At 37.1% G+C, this 27,278-nt stretch overlaps 2 protein-coding genes across 3 annotated transcripts in view; both read right to left on the bottom strand.

Annotated features, from left to right (window-relative positions):
* The window catches only part of LOC143909790 (uncharacterized), a 743,449-nt gene that overhangs the window by 315,066 nt on the left and 401,105 nt on the right, over nt 1-27,278 (bottom strand). The window lies entirely within an intron of this gene.
* fzr (fizzy and cell division cycle 20 related) lies at nt 610-26,877 on the bottom strand. Its single transcript, XM_077426926.1, has 10 exons — nt 26,663-26,877; nt 25,641-25,869; nt 3,961-4,223; nt 3,376-3,486; nt 3,172-3,294; nt 2,956-3,090; nt 2,767-2,881; nt 2,361-2,651; nt 1,403-1,512; nt 610-1,306 (listed from the first exon to the last, which is right to left on the bottom strand). The coding sequence occupies exons 2-10, from the start codon at nt 25,786-25,788 to the stop codon at nt 1,130-1,132; spliced, it is 1,473 nt and encodes a 490-aa protein (XP_077283052.1). The 5' UTR covers nt 25,789-25,869; nt 26,663-26,877; the 3' UTR covers nt 610-1,129.

The following is a 27,278-nucleotide window of genomic DNA, read 5'->3' as shown; positions in this document are numbered from 1 at the left end:
TTACATCTATCTGTGTTGAATAAATTTTAGCACAATAAAGTCTAAAAAAAAAGTATTAAAGAAAGCGAGTTTACACATAAGTCTATCCATTATAGTCTATACATATAAATAATATCCAGTCTATACATATAAATAATATCAAAAATCTTCAATGCACATAAATATAAATTGCACGCAGCTTCTTCGATACATATTCACAAAAATTTCCCATGCGGAGGCAAAAGTTCAAATAATAATTACTATACATAATATTATATGTATGTTTGCATTTGCATCCAAAGCATTATGTTTATCTAACATTTGAATACAAATACACGAATGACTAGGTGGATTTCGAGTTTTACAATTACATATCATAATTTTAGACATTACTAACATAATAATTGTATTTTTTAAAATACAATTCTAAAGATATGGCCATTCATTATAATATAGAAGCGAACTGAATGCACCCTAAACGGTAAATAAACTAAATAGTAAGCGCAGTTTATTCGAAAACTCCAACACTTTTAAAGAGTGCAGATTTCAAATTTAAAATTATACACACCATGTATGACACCAAATAAATAAATACATAAATCTATTCTTATTTTTTTTTTTTTGTTTTTTCATACATTCAGTTAATAAATTTTTTTAAATACAACCAACTATAAATCTATTACAAATTAGTAACTATTAAAATAAATATAGAATTAAAAAAAATGAAAACGGCAGTTTAATTTATATTAATCAGAAATTACGTATATGAAATATGTAAAGCGTAATATAATGTCTGTATATTATTATACCTTGATAAAAACAGAGATGAGCGTTAAAATGCACAAAATACATTGATAATAACGTAACATGATAACCCTAAAAATGGCATTCTGTTATCATGTTAATCGCAAATGTTCCGTAACTGTTAATATGCAAAGTATAATTTTGCACTCTACATTTTCCACATTGAATATACACACATATACATATATGTTCGTAATAAAAAATATTTTCAGAAATAAATATTAAATACTATGCATTATATATTTAAATTATAAAAAAAAAAATATGTTTGGGATATAGAAAATATGACGGTCGAATATAAAATATACATCTTCAATACAAAATGCAGTATTAAAAATTTCTTCGTTCACCGCACAGCAGTGTATAGATTCAATACACTTTTATTCTCTCGGTGGGATGTCGTCTTCGAAAAAACGTTCCAAAATCTGAGGGTTTCGTCGCCAGCACCGGTCACTATAGCTTCACCGTCGGGCGACAATGCCAAATATAAAACTCGATACGAATGTCCTGTTAATTTTGCAACCTATGGATATAAAAAAATGGTTGATTAATAACACAATATCGATATAAATACATACGCACATATAAAGAATAATAAACGGTAGAATTGTGTACACACCTGAGTTAACGAAGGATACTTCCAGACTAAAATCTGATTTTGAGAATATCCATGCGTCGATACCAGTTCACTTGAATGTTTTGACCACGCTAGGTTGCATACTTGAGAACCTTTAATACAAAAATTATGATTAAAATTACATCAAACTCATATCGTATTCTATTTTAAACAAACAGTTGGTCTTCCTCATATTAAATAATTATGTTAGGGAACAATTCAAACGCCCATTTTATAAAATAAATGTGCATTTAAAAAAGTTTCTGTACATTAAAAAAAAATTGTGTGCAAATGACAGATACAGACTGCATTAGAAACTTTGCTTTGATCATTGAAAAAAATATTTGCCACTTAAAAAGCAGATGAAATGTGTATTAAAATGACAGATGAACTGTATTAGCAATGTCGCGAATACCAAAAGACGAACCGACAACGACCAACGCTTCCCTCTACTGGATTCCTTCATTTTTACTCTTTGGCTTGCGACCTTCGACGCCTACAACCTTGGCTTCGACTTTACAACCGGACATCATTCATATTCATACGTAATACGTAAACAAAAGTAAACACTTTTGACAGTTGACAGTTGTCAATAGCGGAAGACTGCTACGTTGCCACTTTTTGTATCTATTCTAATGCTAAAATCTATTTTTTCGAATGATCGTTTCATATTTTTTAATGGCCACTTCATAATGCCAAAATATTTTATTCGAAGCACAATACGAGATTGTTTAATGCACCGAAAAAAATGCAAATTTTTAATGCACAAACCTTTTTTTTAAGATACAAAGTATTTTTCTCAATGAACAGCTAAATCGCACCCATTATGTTATAATGGTTCGAGTCAGATTTATCATGCAAAGATTTAGGCCGGCTTTAGTCAACGTATATAATTCTATTTAGATTTGAGATTGAAAGACCAATTTGTATGATATAAAGAGGAGAATAGTATTCTGCCTACCTGTGTCTACGCAGTGCATCGGCTGACCGGTTATGGTATTCCAAAACCGGATGCAGCGATCTGCAGTGCCACCCCCGGACGCCAAGAGCCCATGCTGATGAGGCGACCAAGCTATGGCTTTCACCGCGGCCAAGTGCGACGAATACGTCTGTACGGGAGCCAGGGAATGCTGGGTCCACACGTACAATCTGTTATCGTTGCCGCCAGATGCGAGACACTGCCCGTCTGGAGACCACTTCAACCCGCACACTTCCTGACGATGGCCAACTAGCGTGCGCTCCGATACGGTGCCTGCAAATTCACCATTCAAAATATTCAAAACAATCCAGTCACAGATCAAAGTTATGCACATACGAAACATGGCGATGCTTTTTATACTTGCAAAGTGAACTTTGCATATTTTTACCTGGTGTCCTTGTATCGCGTTGTTTAATGTATCTATCCCGGCTGCCCGAGCTTAGAATATCGCCGTTCCACGCCAAAGCGCCAACTCTGGCGACGTGTCCAGTTAGTTTCGTAACCTGAAATTGCGACATTTTACTTTAGCATAAATTCAAATCAAAATTAAATCAATCGCTATTGAATAAAAAATTACTTCTTTATTGACGGCGACATCCCACACTGAAATGTAACCTTTCTGTGTACCGACGGCTACTAAGCCGCCTCTTTCGCTCCAAGATACGGAAGTTACAGCGTTTCCATCGGATGAAAGATCACACAATCTCGTCACCTATACGAAAAAAAACGTACAGAAATCAATTAAACATATTAAAATAAATGTAATTATTAAATGAATGTATGTATAATTTACCTGACTAGTACAAGCGCTCCATAAGTATACGCAGCTGCCGAGACCAACACTCAATACATTCTGCGCAGACCAATCTACTAAATTTAAATAAAAGTCGTCTTGCAATTCCGGTGCATCCAAAACCTATTAATCATAAAAGACAAAATATTTAGCATGCATTATTCATATATATTGTTTTTTTATTAAACGTGAAGTGCTGTATACCTTGAATGGTATTCTGGAGATTTTCCGGGTGGCTTTTCTGGGTGATCTGAGTAATTTTTGTGATTTTGCAGACACCGGTGAGAGACTGTACGCTGCAGGATCCATATTTTCCTACGACAAAATAAATTATAAATAGTTTTGCATATATATCGCTCATTGTGTTATTAAAAGCGTACTTCTAATTATGCATGTTGAACCACTGTGTCACATCCTTGACATCCATATTATTCAATAATGAATTTTCATTTACTAGGTAATATCGTGAAATCATTATGCATTATTATTAAAAAAAAAAAAAAAAAAAAACACTTCCGACAAAACAAATGCACTAATGTTCACAGTAAATCGACAGTGCACATGTTTAGGATTTCAAACAAGTCTTCCATATCAATTTAAAGTCATTAAAAAGCACAGTAGAGTTAACACATAAGATGATGATACAACAATCGTTCAAAGCGTACAGACTACAAAGAACTAGTGGGTGATGTGTTAGATTGGAAAATTATTTCAGTTTATATGTAACGGACGAATCTTTCTATTGAGTCGAGGCATTATAGCTTTTTAGAGTATGGAGAAATATAATACCTGTTTTGATGGTGATCCATATTTGAAGACTGGAGGCGACGGTGCTACGGGGGGTTGAGGAGCACCTCGACCATCTGGCGGAGGACGCAACTCCAGAACCCTGGCTCCGAGGAGTTCGTTCCGCAGCAGACAAGGATATGCTGAAGGTTCGCGCGAACCGTTGGCACCAGTTCCACCGGCAGCATCGGGAGACGTCCCCGTTGTCGGCGGGTCCACACGGTTGTTTTCGGAATTATTCAAATCGCCGCCGTTCCTCGGTATGGCTGTAAATAATAAGAATTCATATTTATCAACTAAAAACGACAGAGAAAAAGACCACCATTATACAAATTACAGTGTGTAATGTATGCAGATTGCTATTGAAGCGTTTACATGTGAATAAACGACTTTTGGAATTGTGACACGGGTCCTACATAGAGTCGGTACTTCGTACCGAGTCATTCCATGAAAAAATGCAAATATTGCATCCATAATTGAATTTATCTGCTTATAAAACATGCAAAAATTAAATACACCTTTATATGAAAAAAAAATAATCATATTGGAAGAACCACGCCTTATATTAATGTTAAACGTTCCATACTGTTCCGATCCGATCTAAAGCTAAGCTGCCTGGATATATATGCTCGAATATGATATTTTTCACCTCACTTACTTGTCTGGTAGCTTGCGATTATCATTATTTGCATAATTGGATGTGATGTATGAGTGAATTTTGAACTTTCTTCCATTCGAGCATCATAGGGATGTTTTGTATTCACGGGTGGTTCTTCAAGACATTCCTACTATGTATTCTGTTATTTGATTTTTTTCCTGTTTGTTTTAATTTTTATTGTTTTTTATCATATTTTTCTTTTTATTCTTATGTATTTTTTTTTCTTGCACAATTGTCTTAAACTATAAATAAATAATCGTGAAATATTGCAAATATATTTAGAGGTATTTCTTTCACTATTAAGATGATTTCATATGTAAATCTGCATAATTATTCTTTCAATTTCATCTAGAAGGCGATGGAAAACCATAAGAAAAATATCCTTTCAATGATTTATATGGAAAACTAAAAACTCATATGCTTAAAATCAAATAAGGTAGAGGGTTCTGCCGTTCAGAGTCTTCAACCCAACTCAAAACGATAAAGAAGAGTACTGTTGGTTTTTATTACAATAGAATCTTAAACTAATCAGTAAACCACGACAACCTAAGCTAAGCCCGGTAACAAACATACATGAGATAAGATAGAAGGTGTAGTTCAAAAGTCCTTTGCGTAAAATGACCTGATTATTCTGTCGCAAACTAGAAAATGCACTAAAGACAATGTAAAAAGAAAAAACCAATGGGAAATTCGTCTCAGTGACTGTTAGCAGACATGCTATAATTGATTACGAGGTAGTTATTTCTTTTTTTGGCGTTGAAATGCATCGAAACTACAATTTATTCAGTTGATTGGTAAGCAAACACGTCAATGCCTGCGAATACCCGAGATGCAATTACACTTGAGACGATAATTTGCCTAACTTGATTAGTGTCTTTCTGCTCGGTAATATATTATAGGTAAGTCGACTATGAAGTCGTGATGTTCACATTTATACAAAAGGTATCGACGAACGATGGGCGGTTTGTTAAAATGTCGATTAAACATTGGAACAAACGACCGAATAAAGTTCGATTTTTACAAAAAAGATAATGAAAAAGTGCCGTTACTGTCATCGTACTTTCGAAAGGATGAATGACCTGTTAAAAAAGGACATGTGCATAATTAACACACTAATCACTAGCAAACGAATAGACACAAACGATTACAACAAGGGAAACGGTGCAATTTGAATAATCAAACAGGACGTTATACGGTCTGGTCGTGCTGAAAAACTTAAAACTGTTCAAATTTACATGCAAACTTGCTTAGAATTCAGAATTTTAAGTCAAAATTAAGAAAAGTAATGATTCACTTTTTTCGAAAAACAATGCAATAGACATATGTACATACAAACAAAGAACCCACACAGTTCCAATACAATGAAAGTTAAAAAAGAATGGAAATATGTATGAATAAAATCCATAACGACAATGCATAATATCGGTGACCCGACAAAGCCGCGCACGACATTGCCGCGCCGACAAAGCGGCGCAAAACAAAACTACAAAATTTAAATTAATTTTTTGTTAAGAAAAAAGGAGAAAAAAATGTCTATTTGAAAAAAAAATAAGAACCACCGTATGCAAGATTCGTTATCTTTAACTTTATACAAATTAATATATCAAGGACTCTATTGAACAAATCATCTTGGCTAAAACTACAGCATCATGACTTTTGCCGGCACTTACTTTATATGCTGCTATCGTTAATAAAAATATATTCAATTACTTTCATTGCAATCGGAAACTTCCACAAAATAAATATTATTTTAAAACTTTGTAATAAGTATGAAGTCCCCACGCCACTCTGATGTCAAATTGTAAGTATGTTTTAATTTTTATTGGATATAAAATATAATATATATAGGAATTAACTTTTGTTCTGCGTAGTTATGTCGGCGCGGAATTGTCGTTCGAGGCATTTTCGGGGTCCCCACAATGGTACACGGATTATTTCGCACATTGCGATCGCGCACACGACAATCGTTGCCACGAAGATCGCGAATACGGAATATCTGGCACTCGAGTTGTCGTTAGTATGATAGTTGGCGTGGGTGGACTCTCGATGGATGGAATTTTCGGGTGCCAGATGTTCCGTGAGCGATCCGAGATTTTTTGAACCGCAGTTTTAAAATTCACACAAAAGTGATAGTACAAACAAAAGTCTACTGAACGCGTACTCAATTAACATGCCAGTGAAACCATTACACTATTTTTTTTTTATCGATGTAATATAATCAACCATTTATTATATCACATGCGAAACGCGGTTTACGTGCAACGGACATGCACTATTCAAAGTTGCAATTATCTCGGAAAATACGTATATGTACATATGCTGTTTCATTGCAATTCGCGTTGAATATTTATGGGCGATTCAAGTTCAAACGAGCGCTTTTCGGAAAACTTATAATAATAATATTAATAAAAATTAACTGAGAATAAATTAACCGATGGCAAAATGGCCATCGACATACATACATACATATATTGCACGAGACAGTTATGAAAAAATCGCACCCAACTGAAGTACGTAGTACTTAAAATTGTCTATGTAGTAATAAAGTGAGCATTGATGCATATCGTATGCATTTTCACATTGAGATACCTTAGCCAGCGCAAGGAATATTATTATTACCATGGCCTAGAAAAAGCCACGTAGTCGATGCAAAACATAAGTCGTAAAAACCACGACGAAACTGACTATAGTTTCAGCTAACATTGCAACAAGCACCGCTATCTATTATATTAGCCTGCACTTAGCAACGGAAATCAATGAAAGGATGCACTTGAACCGCCTGGTAATATACATACAACTAATACCCACGCCTAATATTTACCGAGATTTGACATTTCGAAAATGCGGAATGCATTTTTGCATAGGTCCAATGTCAAACGGTCGACTGTGTGTGTACTCGTCAAATTTGAGCATAGAATATTATATAATGCACTGTGTGTGTGCATGTCCAATCTATGCACCCGTTTTTCACGGTGGACGAGCAAGACCATTGGAAGAAAAAAAAAAGTGTATACAGCTGAGGGGAAAAAAGCCAAGGTGTTGTCTAAAACTGCAGACGGTGAAACGAGGAGAACGATTCGGATGGTGAATATAAGAAAATGTTGCAATTTGATCGGGAAAAAATCGTCTATCGCAAGCAAGGACGTGACGAAATGCAGTACAGTTGCAATTGTGCATAGAAGTGTCGCATAAACGATGACTGGCATTATGCAAGCGAAGGACTTCAAGTGCTCGATCGGAACGCAAAGTGGCATACAAAGAGTCCTGGGAGATACTATGAAATGCATACCGAAGGAGACGAAACTGAAAAAGTTTTAGGAAAGACTCGAGGCGCAGACACGCATAGTCGTACGGCACGGCGTGCCTAGGTAGACTCCAGCTGTGAATGGGCGTGTCTTCGAGTCATTGTTAATTCGTACGATTTTATTATTTCTTCAAATACGGGAATTACTGTCGAGCCTATGTACAAGGAATACAAGGAAATATATCACCGAAAACACTCCAGGAGGTGAGTTTTTGCCTGGTATAGATCAGGCGTGCTACTTTTCTATTTAGCTTCGGTGTATTAGTTCAGTGACATTAGTGCATGTCAAAAAAATTGTGATCTGATTTTGAACCACTTCCACTCTTCAGATCGCTTTGATATCTTACCGACATACGGGGGTTAGCTAACATTGAAGTAAGCTAATGTCTCCGACAGAGGAGTTTAATCATTAACCAACTCATTAAAAATAATAATAATCTTGTGTCAGATTGAAGCGATGACAGCAAGCTATACCACACGTCTTTCTAGCATCATCTCACACAACTCACAGGCTAAATACATAGTTATAACAGTTATTTTTTTCACTCTCATTTATTGCGTGTGCAAATCTAAAAAAAAAAACCCTGTACCACTTAGAACGTCTCCAATTGAAGCTGTCGTGATATATGGACAGGTCTGCTCTCAGACGAAAACATATGTATGTGTCGGACTCAAATCCATATATATGGGGATGAAATAGTATCGAATCAAATATGCGATCATTAATCAGCTGGAGACTTGAGTCCGATTTATGGTAAGAACACACTCAAAAGTGCGGCACGGCACGCCTAGGTTGATTCCAGCTGTGATAGGCGTGTCTTCGTATCATTGTCAAGTCGTAGATCTTATTACATTTTTTGAAATATGGGAATCATCATTATGATCACCGTCAAACCAATATCAATCCAAAGATAAAATATCGCACAATTTTGCGAAGGATCGCGACGGAATAGACCAGGCATGCCAGCGTTTATTTTTTGCATCTGCAAAACTACATAAAAAAAAAAACAGGCGCCGCGTACCACGCTGTGTCTGCATCTTTACTCTTTTAACATTTCTAGGTGAAGGCCTGTCTAAGATGTCAGTACACAATTCTAGTTTGTGCATCAATAAATTGGCTTCGTAAGTGGAACTCCTTCTAGTTGACAGGCCTACTAGAATAGAACTATCAACTTGAAAAACTAATTCAGAGTCGGCTCACAGGATGTTCTGATATTCATATATACCAAGGCTTTTATAAGCATATCATAGATCTCATTGCTCTGTTGTACAATTACGTTATCCAAGCATATCCAAAAGATTAATCCCTGCAATGCATGTGCAGAAACTTTTTCAACGTGACGAGGTGTCACGTGGAACGTGGTCACGTAATGCTCAGAATCGTTAATGAAGACCCAGAAGTTTTGAACCACGTTCTCTGTTTTTCCGTCGTTTCACAAAACGACAAAAAAAAAAAACAATTAAACCCCCTGATGGTTCTATGTATAAGGGCACACCCCTCAAATTCGTTTAGTTTGTAACCATCGTGCACAAAAACGAGTATTAAATCATGGCGCTATTCGGTCCCAGCTGACGAGCACCGGTGCAATTAAGCACAATGCAGTAAATATCTCAATTAAGTATCCAAGAGAGTATTTCCAAACCGTACGCGTAACGGATCCAATGTGACAAGATTATGCAAACGACCGCTGCAACGAGGGTTAAAAATCAGAGTGCATCCAACCCGACGCAACGTCATAGCTGCAGATCGGTAAAACGCCCGTCATCTATGTAAGCACCAGACCAGACGACACTCATTACCCTATTCAGCCACAGGGTACCTCCACTATCGCGAATGAACCCAAAGGGCAAATTCATCTCGCTGTTAACGAGTCATAAAGTAGCATTTATGCATTTATGCACATGCACACACATAGACGAAGATTTAACGAGCCATTTTCCAACTGAACGATAGGCATTTCACATTTTTGAAAAAGGTTAGGCGAAAAATGCACAATGGAGCATTGTGTATGCCTCCGAGTACAATGAACCATTACGCACACACTAGGTTTCGGTTGTTCGATCCAATATATATATATATATATCGAATATATTGACGGCGAGGGTCGTCGACACCGGAAGTCACCTCTGTGAAGGAGTTTCCGAAATAGGAGCGGGGTCCAGCTGTGTTCCGGTGTCGCGGAAGTACGCGACATGAGAGTCGTGAGCGCGCATCCTGCGAGAGGATCGCATCAAAATGCAAGAGTGCAGGGAAAAATGGGCAATGACTTTTTTCGCATAGCGTCATCGAACTTGTGGACGGTGCACTCGGGAGATTAGCATTCGAGAGGAACCACCGAAAAACTGTGTGCGAAAGTATAAGTAGCCGCCTGTGATCGACCTTGGGGAAAAGCCTGAAAAGTTTTGGGTGCCAATGTTTCATCAATCGGAAGGAATTTCGTACATTATTAATCTTTTCCATTAGAACCAGTAAGCAAGAGCTAATTCAACTAACATTACTGTCACCTAAACTCAAATGAACCAGCCTCAACCTTCTCACAAGGAAAAATCCTTTGGATAACTTTGATCAATCACATGGATAGTGGTGATTAAATATCAGCTTTTAATATAAAATGCTAGGGATTGCAATTAACCGTCAAGTTTCATTTACCGGTAAACGTGTTCCTACATAGATTAAACTATAAATAATTAAAAATAAATCTCAGGTGAACAATATCGTACATGTAATAATGCGATATTATTCATAATAAATCGTAATTGAAACAACCGTCTGATAGCATTTATTACGACTTGGTTGGTCTGTGTTGCCACTCTTAAGCATGCAATTAGTGTAGCTACTCTTACGAATGCATCAGCGGTGCTACAAAAGAACTGTCAAACTGACAGAAGAAAAAACTAACTATTCCACACTATGCTACCACTGTACAGAACTTCAATATCCAGTTATAATAAAATAGAAATATGATGAGTTTAATGCCTTTGCATACCCCTCTGCTATTCATCCCGTTCAAAATTTTAGTCATTTTACACAATTAATACTGAAAATAAACAAATTCTAGACTTTATTATCCGATTTACCGGTAAATCGGTTGTGCAATCCCTATGCAGTGCACACTAAACATATGAGCTGAAAGTGAAATTATGACAGTAACCGTTTATTTTCAGCAAAAAATCTTATATACGTATATGAATTACAGAAATATTCTCACTTTCGTCCACTCTTAGCTCATCTCATCAGTGTGCATCCACCATAAAAAAGCGAACACCGTCGTTAGCATTACCCCCCCCCCCCCACAAAATAATCAAACTCTAATAAAATAACTTTCTGCTTAAGTAAACAACTACTGGAATATACAGTGAGCGTCACGAAAATTAGCATAACTGTTGAGTGACACAAGAGATAATGCTTGAAAGGAAGTATGTACATATACCACTTTAGACGTGTCCTCGTGCTGACAAATGTCAAAACGAAAACCCATCCAAAGTGCAATCGCAGTGATCTCCTACATACATTTGAATAAAAAGTATGAAGTATGTATGTAGGTACCCACGAGAAATCATACTTTCAAAGTTTATAGAATACTAACGTGTGTATGTTAGTATAAGGAGCATGTTAATGTATTTTGATTTATTCCAGCTCAAAAGAACTCCTGGAATTGTTTGTGAGATTTGACCCAAGGCAACAACAACAGTCTGAATGCCCTTTGAATGCTTACTTTACGCAACAGAACCGCAACGTAACTGTGAATAAACAATTTTATTACACCTAAAGCAACCGATCAGAGAATTTTCATAGTCCAAAAGTAACAGTTGAAAGTACACAATAAACAGAAAAAATAAATAAAAAAAACCCAACGAGAATGACAATACAAGAAGAGGAAAAGCAGATACGTTTTTGCATTGTAAAAAATTTGTCATATGGATTTGTCACCGAAACCCACAGCCAGATTTTAATACGATAAGTGAATAAAGCAACAGAATGACTCGGATGATATTGGGCACATTGCAAACTTGTGAATCAACGCCTTTTAACCTACATGCATACATATAACGAAACATTGAGATAGGAATGAACCTAGCCCTTAGCTCTAGATTCGACAACGACTTGTATTCAGATAGGAAGCAAATTGAGTACGGACGCACATGTCACGCTTGAAATGCTACGATAACTTAAGGTTATCGTTGTAAGGAATTCAATGCATCGGAACGATTGCTCAGTTCTGCAAAAAGGATCCGACCTACTACATAATGATCGAAACGAAAAGAAAGAGGAGCGTAGGCTTGTGTCAGGACACATTTTAATCCTCGGAATTTTTACAGGGCATTACCTCGATGCTCAAATAGCACGTAGCCATATAAAGGTATTCAAGACAGGAAAAACATCAAGAGGGGGAGCATTGCTCATTTGCAAAATTAACATACTGCACAAGCGCAAGCAGAATAGACATGCTTTTCCGATCTGAAATACCGAATTTTCGGCGAATTTCCCCCTCACGTACGAAGTGTGAAGGATAATACAAGTGGTAGACGACCTACAAGTGACCCAGAACTTGCATTGCAAGTTAGCTGAATATTCGTGCGGATATCCTTTTTTTTGTGTTTTAATTGTTTTGCTTTAATTCCACTTTTAAATGCAATCGTCGTTGTATGTATAATTTATATTTAGGTTAACAGGTTAACTTATTTAGTTATCGCTAGTGTTTTTTTTGTATTGGGTTATCGTCGTGTTGAGACAGGTTATTACTGTTGTCCTTCGCTGCAAAATACTTACACTATCGCGAAATGTTATGCGACAAGTGCGTTTGTGACATCTGAACTATTCCAAAATGATAAAAATTATTGTAAAAAAAAACCAGTGAAAGATTCAGGAAGCGCTGCAGGTGATCCAAAGTTACATATAAATGCGTGCTGTTTCACATAAACCGAATATATATTAATATACATTTACAAAAACCACAGTGTGGCTCACTGTAAGAACTATTGCTTACCAATAGAGAGGTCTTCGGTTCAAGTTCCGACCAAATACGCTGCTAGCGAGATCTTGGTGGTTATTAAAAACACAGATCGACCGTCTCCTGCTGGAATTTTCCAATATATCTAGCTTAATCGTTGTGATGGATCCAATAAATCGGTATCCTCCCCCTAAGTTTATTAGCATTTCGAATTTGTTGAATCTTATAAAATGTATTTCTAGCAAATTTGCAAATCTACATAATGTATTTCTAGCAAATTTGCTGTATATTAAAAATAAAGTTGATTGTTCATAGATGTCTCTATTGTTTTTAAATTATTAGTCCTTATGTAAAAAATAATCTAATGTGTCGCCTTGGGGTGATTCCTATCAAAGCACCCTTTATACAAATATAAAATAAAATAAAACATCACGGCAGTCCTGCTATTGATCGACAGCTATAAATAGTTTTATATTTATAGCGTTGGTAGAATCACAATTGCATAAAATTCTCCTTAATACATTTGTATATGTGCTACGTATTATATTAACAAGAGTATTACCTTTTGAGGATTTCATTTAAAGGTCAATGAAATTAACCTATGGAGTTCTCAACATGAGGCTACCCCCCCCCCCCTCTACCTCAACGAATATAGTCTGAAAGATCCTTTTGTCGTAAAACGAGATCTTTTGAAGATATAAACTAAGAGATAAGGCTTTATACCCCTAAGTGACATCCATGGTATAAAACTTGAACATATATATATATATATATATATATATATATATATATATATATATATATATATATATATATATATATATATATATATATATATATATATATATATATATAAATTTATAGATTATAAACATGAAATCATATTCAAACAGTAGATAGGATATTTTTTCCAATTTGATGATGAACCGTTTCAACAATGAATTGGCAAACTCTGATAGGAAACAATCGACTTTGAGTCGCAAATATCCAAGTCTGACCAGCAGCACTGCAGAAATATTCCGAATAAATTCTCTTGAATCGAGGTCAAGCCACAGCTTGAACCCGGAAACCTCTCATTGACTAGCATTAACGCAACGAACTATGAATCGTATACTGAACTATGGATCGGTGGGCCTGGTTTCACCAATTCTCGTTAAATGAACTCTCCGTTTCTGTCATCAATTATATGTTTATTACAGCTACATGTATATGTATTTAATTAGTTTCAATTAATTAAACATTTTTCACATACTCCTAGTACCCAGCCGAAGAGACAAGTACAGAAATGGAGAGTTCATTTAACGAGAGTTGACAATGGATACAATGTAGGAATTTTAAATGGAGGCAATTTTGTACGAAAGAATAAGGCAAATCTGATCGTTGACCCAAAAAAAAAATCAGCCAAAGCTTAGATGCTTGAAGTCTTCCAAACAATTCGTCCGACTCCATTAGAGATATAACATAGTAAATTCAACTAGTGTAATAAAAAAATTCTAAAATGAATTGCCATTCAACTCAAAATAGGCGTCTAGATGGTATCTCGCCTCACTTCGACCACTACAAAACAAGAGTCAAATCTCAAGACAACCTTTACACGATTCTTCAAAGCATTACATCGAATGCATCGTCGTGCGTTTGACACGCCATCTCTATGTGCATAATTTATGCTAACATAAACACATATGTACATAGGTAGGTCTGAAGCGTCATATAAACATGACTTTATAAGTGCCCCTTCTTGACAAATTGAAATTTACAATCGACGCAAACATCAAAATTCACTCAATCCTACCAGCGCCGTCAGCAAATGCATCGTTGCAATGGTGAAATATGAATACGGTCAAATTGCATCCGCGTATGTATGGTAATAATTTATTTTTACACAGGCGTCAAAATAAACGAATTTATTTCCTTTTTTTGTCATTTTTAATTAGGATTCACCGTCTGGCTGCCGACTTTTGTCTACTTTGACAAAATGCTGAACTTGACCTATTATTGTATTTAAAGTAGATGGCAATAATTGCGCTCGCCCAGACGGTAATTAACCCGAGTGTGTTTATATGCATATATATATATATATATATATATATATATATATATATATATACGGTAGTGTCAATCGATCGACAAACCCTATGGGAAAATGTGCATGAAATGGCAACAGCTCAATTCCCAGGGTCTGCTATATTATCGATCCGATGCGATATAGTCTCCCGGTAATATTGCACTCAATTATGTATATTGAAAGCGCATTATGTGCACGGCCCAAGGGCGAGATCGTAAACCTAATCAGATTCAAATGCACATAAAGGTGCAAAAACATTAAAAAGTCAAGCAACTCGCCTGCGCAGAAGAAAAAAATGCATTGCAAATCTAATCAAAAGCAACCGACTTCAAGATAAAATTAAAAATCTTCACTTCAAAAGAAAAGTCGCAACAAATCTGCGATGATTTGGATCATCAACTGCAGTTTTGCATCGCTTGCTAGATTGACATCGCACGAGGAAGCGTACATACTTCAGATGCTTCATGTATCATTTAACAACATTTCCTGTCAATGTGTCCCAAGATTTTCAATCGAAGCAATGTAATTTAACTTATAATAAACATAGCCGGCGGCGTGGACTAGTGGTCATCATATTATGCTTTCGAGCAGACTGTCACAGGTTCGATTCCCACAAGAGTCCCTACTGCTACTGGCCAGACCAAGGTTTGTGACTCCAGGTCGATTGTTCTTATCAACGTTTGGAAACTGAATGACAGAATGTGGAATTGACTTAAATCAACAGTTGTATTGAAATATTCTTAGCTATCGAATTATCTAGACTTTCTAGAGAGCACTTTCTGCATTTTTTTCTGCACTTTTTTCATTTTGGTATTGTAGAAAAATGGAGGTGGACAAAGAGAGTGCTATAATGTGCGATGTGCATAGAAGTAGAATGCATAGAATGGTCATTGTTAACAAAAGTATCGTCTAAAAGCGAGCCATCGAAGAGAGAGACGGAAAGTCAGAAGAGAGACAAGAGAGAGAGACGAAGTTTAGCAAACAATGAACAAACTCTGCCGCGCAGAGTTATTGTAGCAAAATTTTTGGAGGCCGAGAGCGATTCTATGCATTCTACTTCTATGGTGATGTGAGATGGATGAGAGTGTGATGACTAGAGACCGGAATCTGAAGGGGCTGTTTATTGTTCAAAGATTGTAAATGCATTGTTAAAGGTTTGCCGAACCATTTTTACAAAGGATTTACAACAATGGAACAATAGGCGGCGCGTTTCCGGCCCCTTCAGATTCCGACCTCTAGTGATGACGATTTTGACGCCCTCAGATTTGATCGCGTTTGAGGACCAGAGCCCGGGACGGTCGCTCCCTTCGCACTGGTCGTCCTTCCTATACACAGACCGGCACTGTGTATACGATTAAGTAATTGCAGGTTGCCCGGTGAATTGATCAGGTGGCGAAAATATCATATGGTGAAAAGGTCACACGGTGAAATGACCGTGAAACGAGCGAAGGGATGAGGATACTAATAGCTCTGTCGACTCGCATTCACACTTGTCCTTGGTTCCCTACCGCTCTTACACATTTAATTCTCACATTTGCTTGTTTTTTTAAAAACCTCTTTTATGTTTAACTTATTTACTGATGGATAGAAAACCAGGACAACTGTCTCGTGGACCGGGACACAGATATTTAAACTAGGACATGTCCCGGTCTACCCGGCAGCCCTCTCCAACATGAAGCTAGAGTCTAGCTTCACGTTGGAGACATTAGTTTACTTCAATGTTAGTATGTTGGTAAAATATCAAAGCGATCTAAATAGTGGAAGTGGTTCAAAATCAGATCACAATTTTTTGACGGGTAGGAATGTCACTGAACTAACAGAAAAGTTAATAAAAAGCGTGTAAAAAATGGCAAAGTCTGAAAACGATCGGATAAGAACCCAAATTTCGTCAGACGAAATCCGACGAAAAAATCGAAAGCGAAGTAAGAAGAGGCCAGTAAAAAGTAAGGTTAGCAAGAAGGATTCTTCTGGGTTATGAACGTAAATGCATTCAGATTGTAAAACCATCACAATGGGTATAGATGCCATATTGGCAATGTATGAGTATGATTACTTATGTCAATTTCAAATATTTCCGACTACTACGTACATACATAATTGAAGCAATGGACCCAAATATCAGAATGCATTTAAGAATGTAGGATATCATACCCAAATTTTTGTCAGATGAAAGAGCCACGCGAAGTATAGAAGAGACTTGTAAAAAACCAGGCCTGCTAGTGAATTATCAAGACGGAAAAGTAAAATGAGTCCATTCACATATGTATGTGGCAGAAGCTCTAATTGTCTAACATGCAGACATAAATATTTCCTTATGTTCATGGCTAAAAACCGGCCTGCTGCACTGCGACGGCAATGACCTGCAGTCCATTTTTTTCAATTTAATCCATTTACAATGTTTTTTATTTCTAAAATTGTATTTTGCAAAACAATTATAGAACCAGATATACTTTTCTACCTGCTAAGTTTATCTTTTCCTTAGCCAACAAATCGAAAACAGCAACAGCCCTTTCTTCTATACAAGTCCTTGCGACACCTGGGGTGTCGACACCTCGACGTCACTCAAAAACATACCTAAAACAAATATTTAGACGCTTTCTCTTTACAAAAATATGTAGTATAATTTGCTTTATGACACATATCGTGTTTGTTAAGGGGTCACTCACTGAAACCAATACCCAATAATATCATGTCAACGAGCACAATTGGAAACAATCGTGCGACAAAATTCAATGCATTTTTTTCCACACACGTCAATGTATCGTTCATTGTAAATGCACATGAAACTTTTAACAGTGCAACGAGCAGTAGCCAGCACGCACCACTTCATCGCCGAGGGATTGATACGATCTAACGCGCTAGATAGATACGTGTAGGAGTTTGCTCCCTTCTAGTATCAATTAAAAGGACCAGTGACGTCCCGAGACTATGTGCCACCTTTTGGCGAAGATATAGACTAATAGATGGTTGAAATGAATATTTTTTGATAATTTATCATATATTGGTTTAATATTAATAGAAGTTAGGGGGGGGATAATACATATGTAAAATATGAGAAAACATGATTTTAAGATGAGAATATCAATAATTTAATATTATCTTAATTCAATTCAATGAAAAGGAAACATGCGCCGTAGTCACTGTTCGAAGAAGAGTATCTTTAAACGTCATATAGTTTTTCATATATAAGTTGTGTTATTAAAATATCTATCACTTCTTTCATTTATATGTACTGTAAATAAAAATATATCACCATAATGGTACAGATTGTTCAAAGTGCCACCCTCTTAGGAGATATGGTTGAAACCAATATTTTTTCATAATTATAACACCATAGTCGGTTTAATATTAATACGGGTTTAGGGGGGTGATAGGTAGACGACTTGTATTTTAGTGTAAAATATGAGTAAACAATTTTTTAAGATTAGAATATCAAAAATGAATATTATCTTAGTTCAATTAAATAAAAATGAAGCATGGACTGTAGGCGAAAGGTTTAAATATTTTTGAGAGAGTCTGGTTTAGAATATGAGCTCAATGGGTCACTGTTCGAAGAAGAGTATCTTCAAAAGTCATACAGTTTTTAATATCTATGTTGTGTTATTAAAATATCTATCACTTTTTTATATACAAATTTTATTCTGCCAGAATTCTCCGCCCCCTAAAATTTGCCGCCTGGGGGAATTGACCTTACCTGTCTATGCCTTCGGGACGTCACTGAATAGGACAACTCGCGAGACATTCAGCACGTGGCTAAAAAATTCCAACTATATATAGACATCCGCGACGCGGTATCCAAGTGTACAATTATAGATGTGAAGGAAACGCGCCCAAAAGCGTTCGAGATAAGAGGTCCATTTTTAAATGGGAAAAGGCACTCAAGTTCGATTTTCGCCAGGATAAAAAGGAAGCAATTAGAAACGAACACTCATCGAAAGCGTTCTCGTATCCGAAGTGTGCCTCTCGAACGAAGAAGACAATGCTCTTCATATTGTGCGTGGGTTTGCAGAAATATGTAATTGAATGTGGCTCGTTTGAGCCAATTTCGTACGACCCACTGCAAATTGCGACGCTCAAAGTGTGCTCAAGACATTCGCTAATTACGCATTAGTTTGATGCACTCGACGGTACGAAACTATGCGAGTGCAGGTATACGTTTACTGTTTACGTTGTTGCAATGTTTGATGACATATTTAACCGCATGCAAATGCGAAATTCGATGAAATAGACGGAATCCGCATGACGAGGGTGCGCCATGGGTATGTTCGTCACCTTGAAATAATAAGGTATTGAACTCTAAATTAATGGGTTTCATTACGAAATCGTTGTAGTAAAATAAAAATACATATTTAAGATACGAAAGAGAAATTTTTAAGTGCGGGTTAGAATTTACGATAACAATATTAAAAATATTTTGCTTCGAAAAAGAGAAATCGTAAACATGTAGATAAGGTGGACATTTGTCATATTTTCAGGACACAAATGTGGGTGCTAAAATGTAATAAACAGTCCGTTTTGCAAAATGTGTGAAGATGGCAATTCGATATGATGAATTCAAACATAATAAATACGTCTGATGTCAAATTGAGTCATATTATACATATGTACATTACATACTAGGGTGTGCTTCTAAATAAATTGTTAACCGGTTTGACTTAATGAATAATAATAAAAAAAAAAATTTAAATTTAAAACGTATCCCTCCCCCCTTCTAAATTCAATAAAGGTTCAGTAACTACATATAAAATAAAAAATGCGCCGCAGAATTTTTTCTTCGATACGCTTATATGAATATGCATTTGAAATGCTATTTATTTGAACCGTTTTCTAATTACAGCGCGACTGCTCCTTACTTACTTGTGGCTGCATACATTAAAATCATAAAACTGAAACCCCTTTCAGCCTCTCGAACTGCTAATTGCAACCGTGTGTGTGCTTGCCATTTTTTTGGCCTTTAAAATTGTATGAGGCCGCCGAATGTTTTTTGAACGCATGTTAGCATCAATAAAATCGCGAAACTCATTAATATCATTTTTAAATTTTAAAACTTCACCTAATTTCATAACTTTTCTTACGCTCGAGCAGGTCAACAAACGGCTCGCCGATTTTCAAAAATTTTAATAACCGGCTCGCGCGAGCCAGACCGAGCCCACCCCTGCATACATACATTTGTATACAATACGTATATAGAAAAGGGTGTTTTCATTAACCTGCCTCCGAATTAGGACGATCTCGGGAGATACGAGGCGATCAATCAAGTTTTATGTGCATATGGAAGCAGATTAGGTAAAAAACTTGTCTTTTTGTCTATCGACGAATATCAGCTATTGGAATGCACCACGCGATTACAATCGTGTCTAACAATGACACCGATTTGCCCCTCACTAATTCAAATTAAATAGAAATCCTAAATAGAAAGAACCAAATTCAGAGTTTTCGGCCGAAATGGGATATCTCAAGAAAAACAGGGTAAAAAGACATACAGAGTGGTACGCGTACAAAACACTCTAGCACGCCCGATCTATGCGATGGCGATCCAAGCCAAAACTCCCCCCTGGAGTTAGTTATTTAACTATTAAACTCCTCTTAACATTACATTAGCTTCAATGTTAGCTAGCCCCCATATGTCGGTAAGATATCAAATCGACCTGAAGAGTGGAAGTGGTTCAAATTCAGATTGAAAATTTTTGACCGGCAGGAATGTCACTGAACTCTCATAGTGAAGCTAAAAAAAGGAGGTATGTAAAAAAACGCTAACACGACTGATCTATGCCAGGCCAAAACTCAATCCCTGGGGTGTTGTTTCGGTGATATAATTTCCTTATATTAACAGTGATCGATATCGGTGTTTTCCATATTTGAAAAAATATAGGAGAAACTTGTACGAATGAACAATGACATTGAAACACGCCTATTACAGCTGGAGGCTAACTAGGCATGGCGTGCCGTGCGATTCAGCGTTTCTGCGCCAGTAGGAATAAAAACTTTGCAAAATGGCAAAGTTATAAAACGATCGCAAGAACGTAGGACACATTGCCTGGACCCATTAACGAAGTAAAAAAAAAACCTTGTAAAAAGACGGATCTGAGTTTACAAATCTTTAGAAATTACACGAATCCTCTGCGTTGAGAATCTTGACTGAGCTGGGTAAGGCACGTGATCAGAATACCCGAAGAAAAGTTGCCGAAACTTATTTTTCCAGCAGTATTGGTAGGTAAAAGACCTTTGTAACGAACAAAAGTACCTGCACATTAATATATGTGAAAAGACTAGTGCTGTCGTCCCAACGAGTTTCCGGAAACCCCTCAAAATTAGAAATCTGTTGTCGAATAGATGTTAATGGGAAAAGATATTCTAAAGTTGTAATTATTATGGTTATGGAATTTGAATGTTCACTTATTATTCCAGAAACAATTCGCGCTATAGCCCTAATGGAAGTAGATAAATTTACAGTAAGTATAGTAACTATATGAGAAAACCATCAGAGCATCGTCCGATAAAAATAAGCTTGCCACGAATAATTTATTTATATCCAATAACAAAAGACATAGTAGAGAATGTCTTGCATCTACAGCCAGCACCAATATATTAGAACCAGCCGCAAATACAAAGCATCCCTGCTTTGTATTTGGGGGAAGAGAGAAGATCAAAATTCCACTCGTCCAATTATGAAAATAACGAAGAGCGCAGGCTACCAGACAAACAATGAAATAGTATGCAGTCAAGTAGCGCGAGAATTCATAGTGTGAGTAGTAACTGCTCGTTAGCCAACCCGGTGATCGAATGAAAACAAAAACAGCATGCATATGTACTATACTGGGGGGTACTGCAGCCCCGCAGCCCACGTGGACGAGCCGCCACTGGCATGCACTTGTAATTAGGTTGAAACGCGCAATACCTCGCTAGCAAGCATGGTGGTTTTCAAACTGGTGTGCATTTATTGGAAGAAATAAATTCCGTCGTAGAACAAACTAGAATAAATTTCCAAAAGTAGGAAGCAACTGTTGACGATACTGATATTTCAGAACCGAATACGTACAAATGGCACACTTCAAATTAGTCACGGGACAGTATTGATATTGTCCCAATATAGAATAGCTCATATTCCTACCAACGCAGAGTAGGTATGTGTCAGTGAATCCATTTTCGGAAACAATGCACATACTCGAACGATGATGATGATGATCCACGTGCGCGCACAACATATGTACGTATGCATAGGTGGGCTCGAGTGCACTTTTCAGTGGGTAAATCAGAACTTCCGAAACTCAAGGATCCACACGATTTTCACCTGTGAAATAAAAAAAAGCAGCAAAAGCTCTATCCCAAAAGGCCCCCACTAATGATTAACGGTCGCGCATTCATTTACGACCAGGGGCCCCCAATCCAAATATAGAGAATTGTTGCGGGCGTGTTTGCCCGACACGAGAGATGAACGTCCTCTACCCATCATCGTCGTGAGCTCATCGTCCATCGACCAAACACATCGACCACCGATCCAGATCGGCACCTGGAAGAGCTGGAGCAGTCGGCGGCCACGGTGGGTCCCCTGGCCCGCATCACGTGCGACGAGATTAGTCGCGAAAATTTGCATATCAGAGAGTGTGCGATGGTGGTTTCGTTGGGGCATTGAACGATGAACCGTGGAGTCGATGCGTCAATCGGTGGTTTCCAAATGTTGTATTCATATGTACATATTATTATACATATATGTGTGTGCAAATCAGCTGCTGTCGTTAGGCGGACGCGTGGGCGGATCCGGCAGACTTCGCTAATGTCAAAAACAGCTGGACCCTGGAAGTCAGACGACGACAACCTTTCCTCGCAATTGACAATGCAAGTGGCATATATGTACATCTTGTCTGAGGTACTGGGGAAAGGGTGGGTTCTGAGAGGTGCACACGTGTTGCATTCGATTACAATGATGGGAAATTTCAAGCATTGCACAACAAGCACGTGTTTTAACACGAGCACATACATATATACACACACAGTGCTGAAAACACATGAGTAAACATACACAATTTTCCGAAATTGGATCGTCGACAATTGCCAAGTAGGACGAACGTATCATATGCACGCTCGATTGACAGTAGAAAAGTACTGGAATTCGTCTGTTTTTGGCCATTAAAAAAAAAAAAACAGGGTACCATTTTACGGGGCTGACCCTAAAAAGTCGAAAATATTATGAAAAACGGTTAGTATATATATCAGTGGCGTGCGGTAAAACTCTCTCTGCCCCCCGTCGTGTATCCTCACTGAATTTGTGCGAGCAGGATACAAGAGGAACAGGCTTTTCCTCCCGTATCCTGCGCGCGCACATTAAACAAGGCTGTATGACAAAAAAAAAAAGAGATAATTTCACCGCATGCCACTCATATATATTATATATACATTTTTACCATGCACCCTATTTTTATCTTTCGATTTTCGATATTTGCTTTTTCGACCTTTTCGCTTTCGGTCCCGTGAGGTAGACCCCATTTTACGACCCGGCAAATCAAACTTCCAAGTGAAATTTGACAAAAACAAATACGGACCCTAACATCCTAATCTTAAATGAATAGGGCCAGCCCTAACTTAACCTAACCCTTGAATAAATAAGTGTTGGCTGCTTAGATATTGCGATTACCCAGTGAAAATGTAACTGGTTATGATTTCGCTGAAACGTCAAGTTTGACGTTCGATTTGCCGGGCGAACGCCGATTATGTCGTGCGAGCTATTTTAGACATGTTAATGTGACATTAAATATCGTTTTGACATTTGTCGTGTAATTTGTTACAGTTATTACAGCCGTGCCAAAGATATATACAAAATATTACACGTACATTATTTATACATAATACGTGACACAATACCATTTCTAGCATCGTATTTATAAACACAAATTATGTAAGTATTATCTGTGTGTGTGTGTGTGTGTATATATATTATAATAATTTTGATTCAATTTTTGCACCGAGGTGACCCAGATTGGATATTATCAAGTGAATTTATTATATTATTCATGCATATTACGTGTAATCGTTTGCATACATTTCACTTTTATGATTTTCTTTTCATTGGGAAAATCGAAATGGGGGAAATTTAAACCGTGAATGAGATTCGTACAGAATCGCACGCGGCACGTGTTTTGCATAGGCAGAAAAAAAAACGCTGGCATGCTTAGTCTGCGCCGTCGCGATCTTCCCGAAAATCACCCCCTGGAGTGTTTTCGGTGATGTTTTATGACTAGAGCCCGGAATCTGAAGGGGCTGTTTATTGTTCAAAGATTGTAAATGCATTGTTAAAGGTTTGCCGAACCTTTTTTACAAAGGATTTACAACAATGGAACAATAGGCGGCACGTTTCCGGCCCCTTCAGATTCCGACCTCTATTTATGACAGTGATCGATGTCGGTGATTCGCATATTTGAAGAAATTTGTCTAAATAATTGGATCGTACGAATCGACAATGACCTGAAGACACGCCCTTTTCAGTTGAAAACCACGAGCACGTGCATGCCGCAAGATTCAGTGTGTTTGCGCCTTTAGTAAAGCGCAAATATTTATATTTCTTCATTTCGAGAAATATTTCGCAATGTTTTGCGTTTAACAATATTTAATGTAAAAATAATGGTGGCCTGTAAATATGTTTATTCTGCTTTTCCGAAATTCTGGACATATCGAATCAAAAGAAGCGATTACAATTTGTCAATTAAGTCAAAGATGAATAGTGTTTTAGGAACTTAAAATTGAACTTCCGCCACTTTCAAATATAACGGCTAATATATGTGTGTTACACTTCGGTGCGTTCATGAACATACTAGTTTGTTCGAACACGTGTTCTGTATTGGTTTTAGTCTAATTGCTAACATTCAAATATTATATTCAAATAGAGTAAAGGGAAATCCTATGGAAACCACATTGCAACGTTGCTATAATTTTTCAAATATTAAGCACACATACATAGAGAATGAGACAAACAATTGAGAATACTTATAGTTCATGTATCAACTATTATGTGTACACTATAACTAGCCACATTGTTTGGTGTATGAACAAACTAGAACGGTCATCAACGAACGAAATATGCACTTGGACCGCAACGAATTGATTATATCGTCGACGAATGGCATACGATGATTTGATTTACAGCCAGTTTTAAATTATAATAAGACGAAGAAAAAAATGTGTCAGAAAACATGTGTATGTAAGTATGAATGTATCGAGTTTGAGTTTCTATGTGAGAAATATCCACGTGTTTTTTCAGCGTGACGTCACACGTAATGTAGAAACGGATCATAGAAAGCGAAATCAGCGTTAAAATGTTGGCCACATCTGCCTGGTAAAAAACATTCTGCGAGACAGTCGGTTTTTGTGGAATTGTTTCAGCACAGTGATCTATATAAAATTATCGGTGTAATAACATGTAATTAAAATTCGCCGACGATGGCGAATGTGAAAATGGACAATGGCCATTCTAGCGTGACAACGGTTCGAATATATGTACATAATATAAAATAAATAATCATAGCACACTTTAGCTCAGTTTGGCCAGGACCAAAATTGTGCAGAGCTGCCTACACTAAGCCCACAGAGATGGTTTGCGCGGGCAAAAAATATCACCGATGTCCATAATAGGCATACATAGAGACGCGTTAATAAATCTAGACTGATTTTGTTGATACGTGTAGGGGTTAAGTGTTAAATAAATCAACTCACATGCGAAACAAGTCTGCCAGTTGTTGTTGAGACGGCACGGGATGAACCGGTCGAGGCCCGGAGACGACGGGCTGCGATACTTGGGAGTCGGGAGACGGTCATCTCCGCACTGGCGTCTCAGACGACGTTCGAATCCTTGGTCGAACATTGTGCTTCGGCAGAATTTACACTACCATGCTACGACTACGATTTGTACTATGACGAAGAATCCAAGAACAACAGTTGAAATCTGCAAATGTGATAAAAAGATCATTCATATATTGTGTGACAATAATTGCAGCAGGCAGTGTATCGAACGTGGAACGATTCACATTTTGTGCAATGAATCAGGTGTACAATAAAAACAGCGAGTAATAATATCAAAGTAAATGTTTATTATTCACTCGAAATGAACACCTGAATGTTTACTTGTGGCCGGGCAAACATTATAAGGCTATCGCAGATAATGATTATATTACAGGTGTGTTGGATTGAATGAAAATTGTAAGGTGTTTATTTCAAACCGTATGCACTATGTAGGTTTGGTTGAGTTATATTTTTTTTTATAATTCCGTTAAATATAATATGAAAATGATATATATATTCATACATATATATGTAAACACATGTTGTCCAATTCTTCAATGCCATACGTTTTATATCTTAAAAGATATTGATTTAAATTAATCGTTTCCATATGTGTGTGTATGTAGAGTAAATTAGTCTACAATTATTGATTAAAATATTTCGGAATTTAAATTAAAAATTTTTTTTTTTTTTCAATATATGATTAAATTGAAATGTTGAAAAAATGATTCGTATTGGTATAATGCAATGTTGTATGAAATTTGATTGAATTAGCAAAACGTCAAATTGACAGATGAAGCGCGTAATAAAAACGGGAATTAGGGCCAAAAGTATCGAGTGAAATAAAACAATTGAATAAAATTTGAATGTCGATAAAGTGGCCGGTTGATAGAGAAGCGCAATGCAAAGCGCAATGTCGCGGAGTAAAGGTTTCGAAGTATAGACGAAGGGCGTACCTGAGGTGAGGTGTATGAGGTGAGGTGAGGTTAGGTTGGGTTGAGAAGAGCTGTGAGCGGAGTCGTCCGACGCGATCGAATGGCGAGCGAAGAGTGTGGGATGGGATGGGATGAGTTGCGAGATGTCGAGCCGTTGATCGTTTGTCAAACACTGACCGTGGCACCGGCCGTCTGACAATCCCCGCTCACGCTCGATGCAGCGACACCCGCCAACTGAACACGGCGCCTCTCGATTCAAATCGCATAACGGACGAATGCTAACGTAGCGCCACCACACAGTATCTCTCCACTGCACCGTCCAATTCCGTTCACAACTTCTACCTATTTCTACTTTATTCCCCACATGGTACATTCAATCATCTACACTCGACGCTAAATAAACGATAGTATAATATGATACGACGATAAATATGTATATATATTTCGTTTAAAAAAATTCCATACCTCGTTGGATTGTACTGGCTTCTCAAACAAAACAATGATTGAAACCAACAAATGAATTTTAATGTTGAGAATATAATAACATTCTAATGTTGAGAATAATTTTACTAGGTGCTTTGATGAAAATTTATCCGATAGGGCGAAAACACGGTTCGGTGATTACTGGTCACAAATT

This window comes from Arctopsyche grandis, chromosome 3 (assembly GCF_051622035.1).
Source record: "Arctopsyche grandis isolate Sample6627 chromosome 3, ASM5162203v2, whole genome shotgun sequence".
Classification (NCBI taxonomy): Eukaryota; Metazoa; Arthropoda; class Insecta; order Trichoptera; family Hydropsychidae; genus Arctopsyche; species Arctopsyche grandis.
The sequence above is the reverse complement of the archived record's forward strand: the minus strand, read 5'-3'. Positions and strand labels throughout refer to the sequence as shown.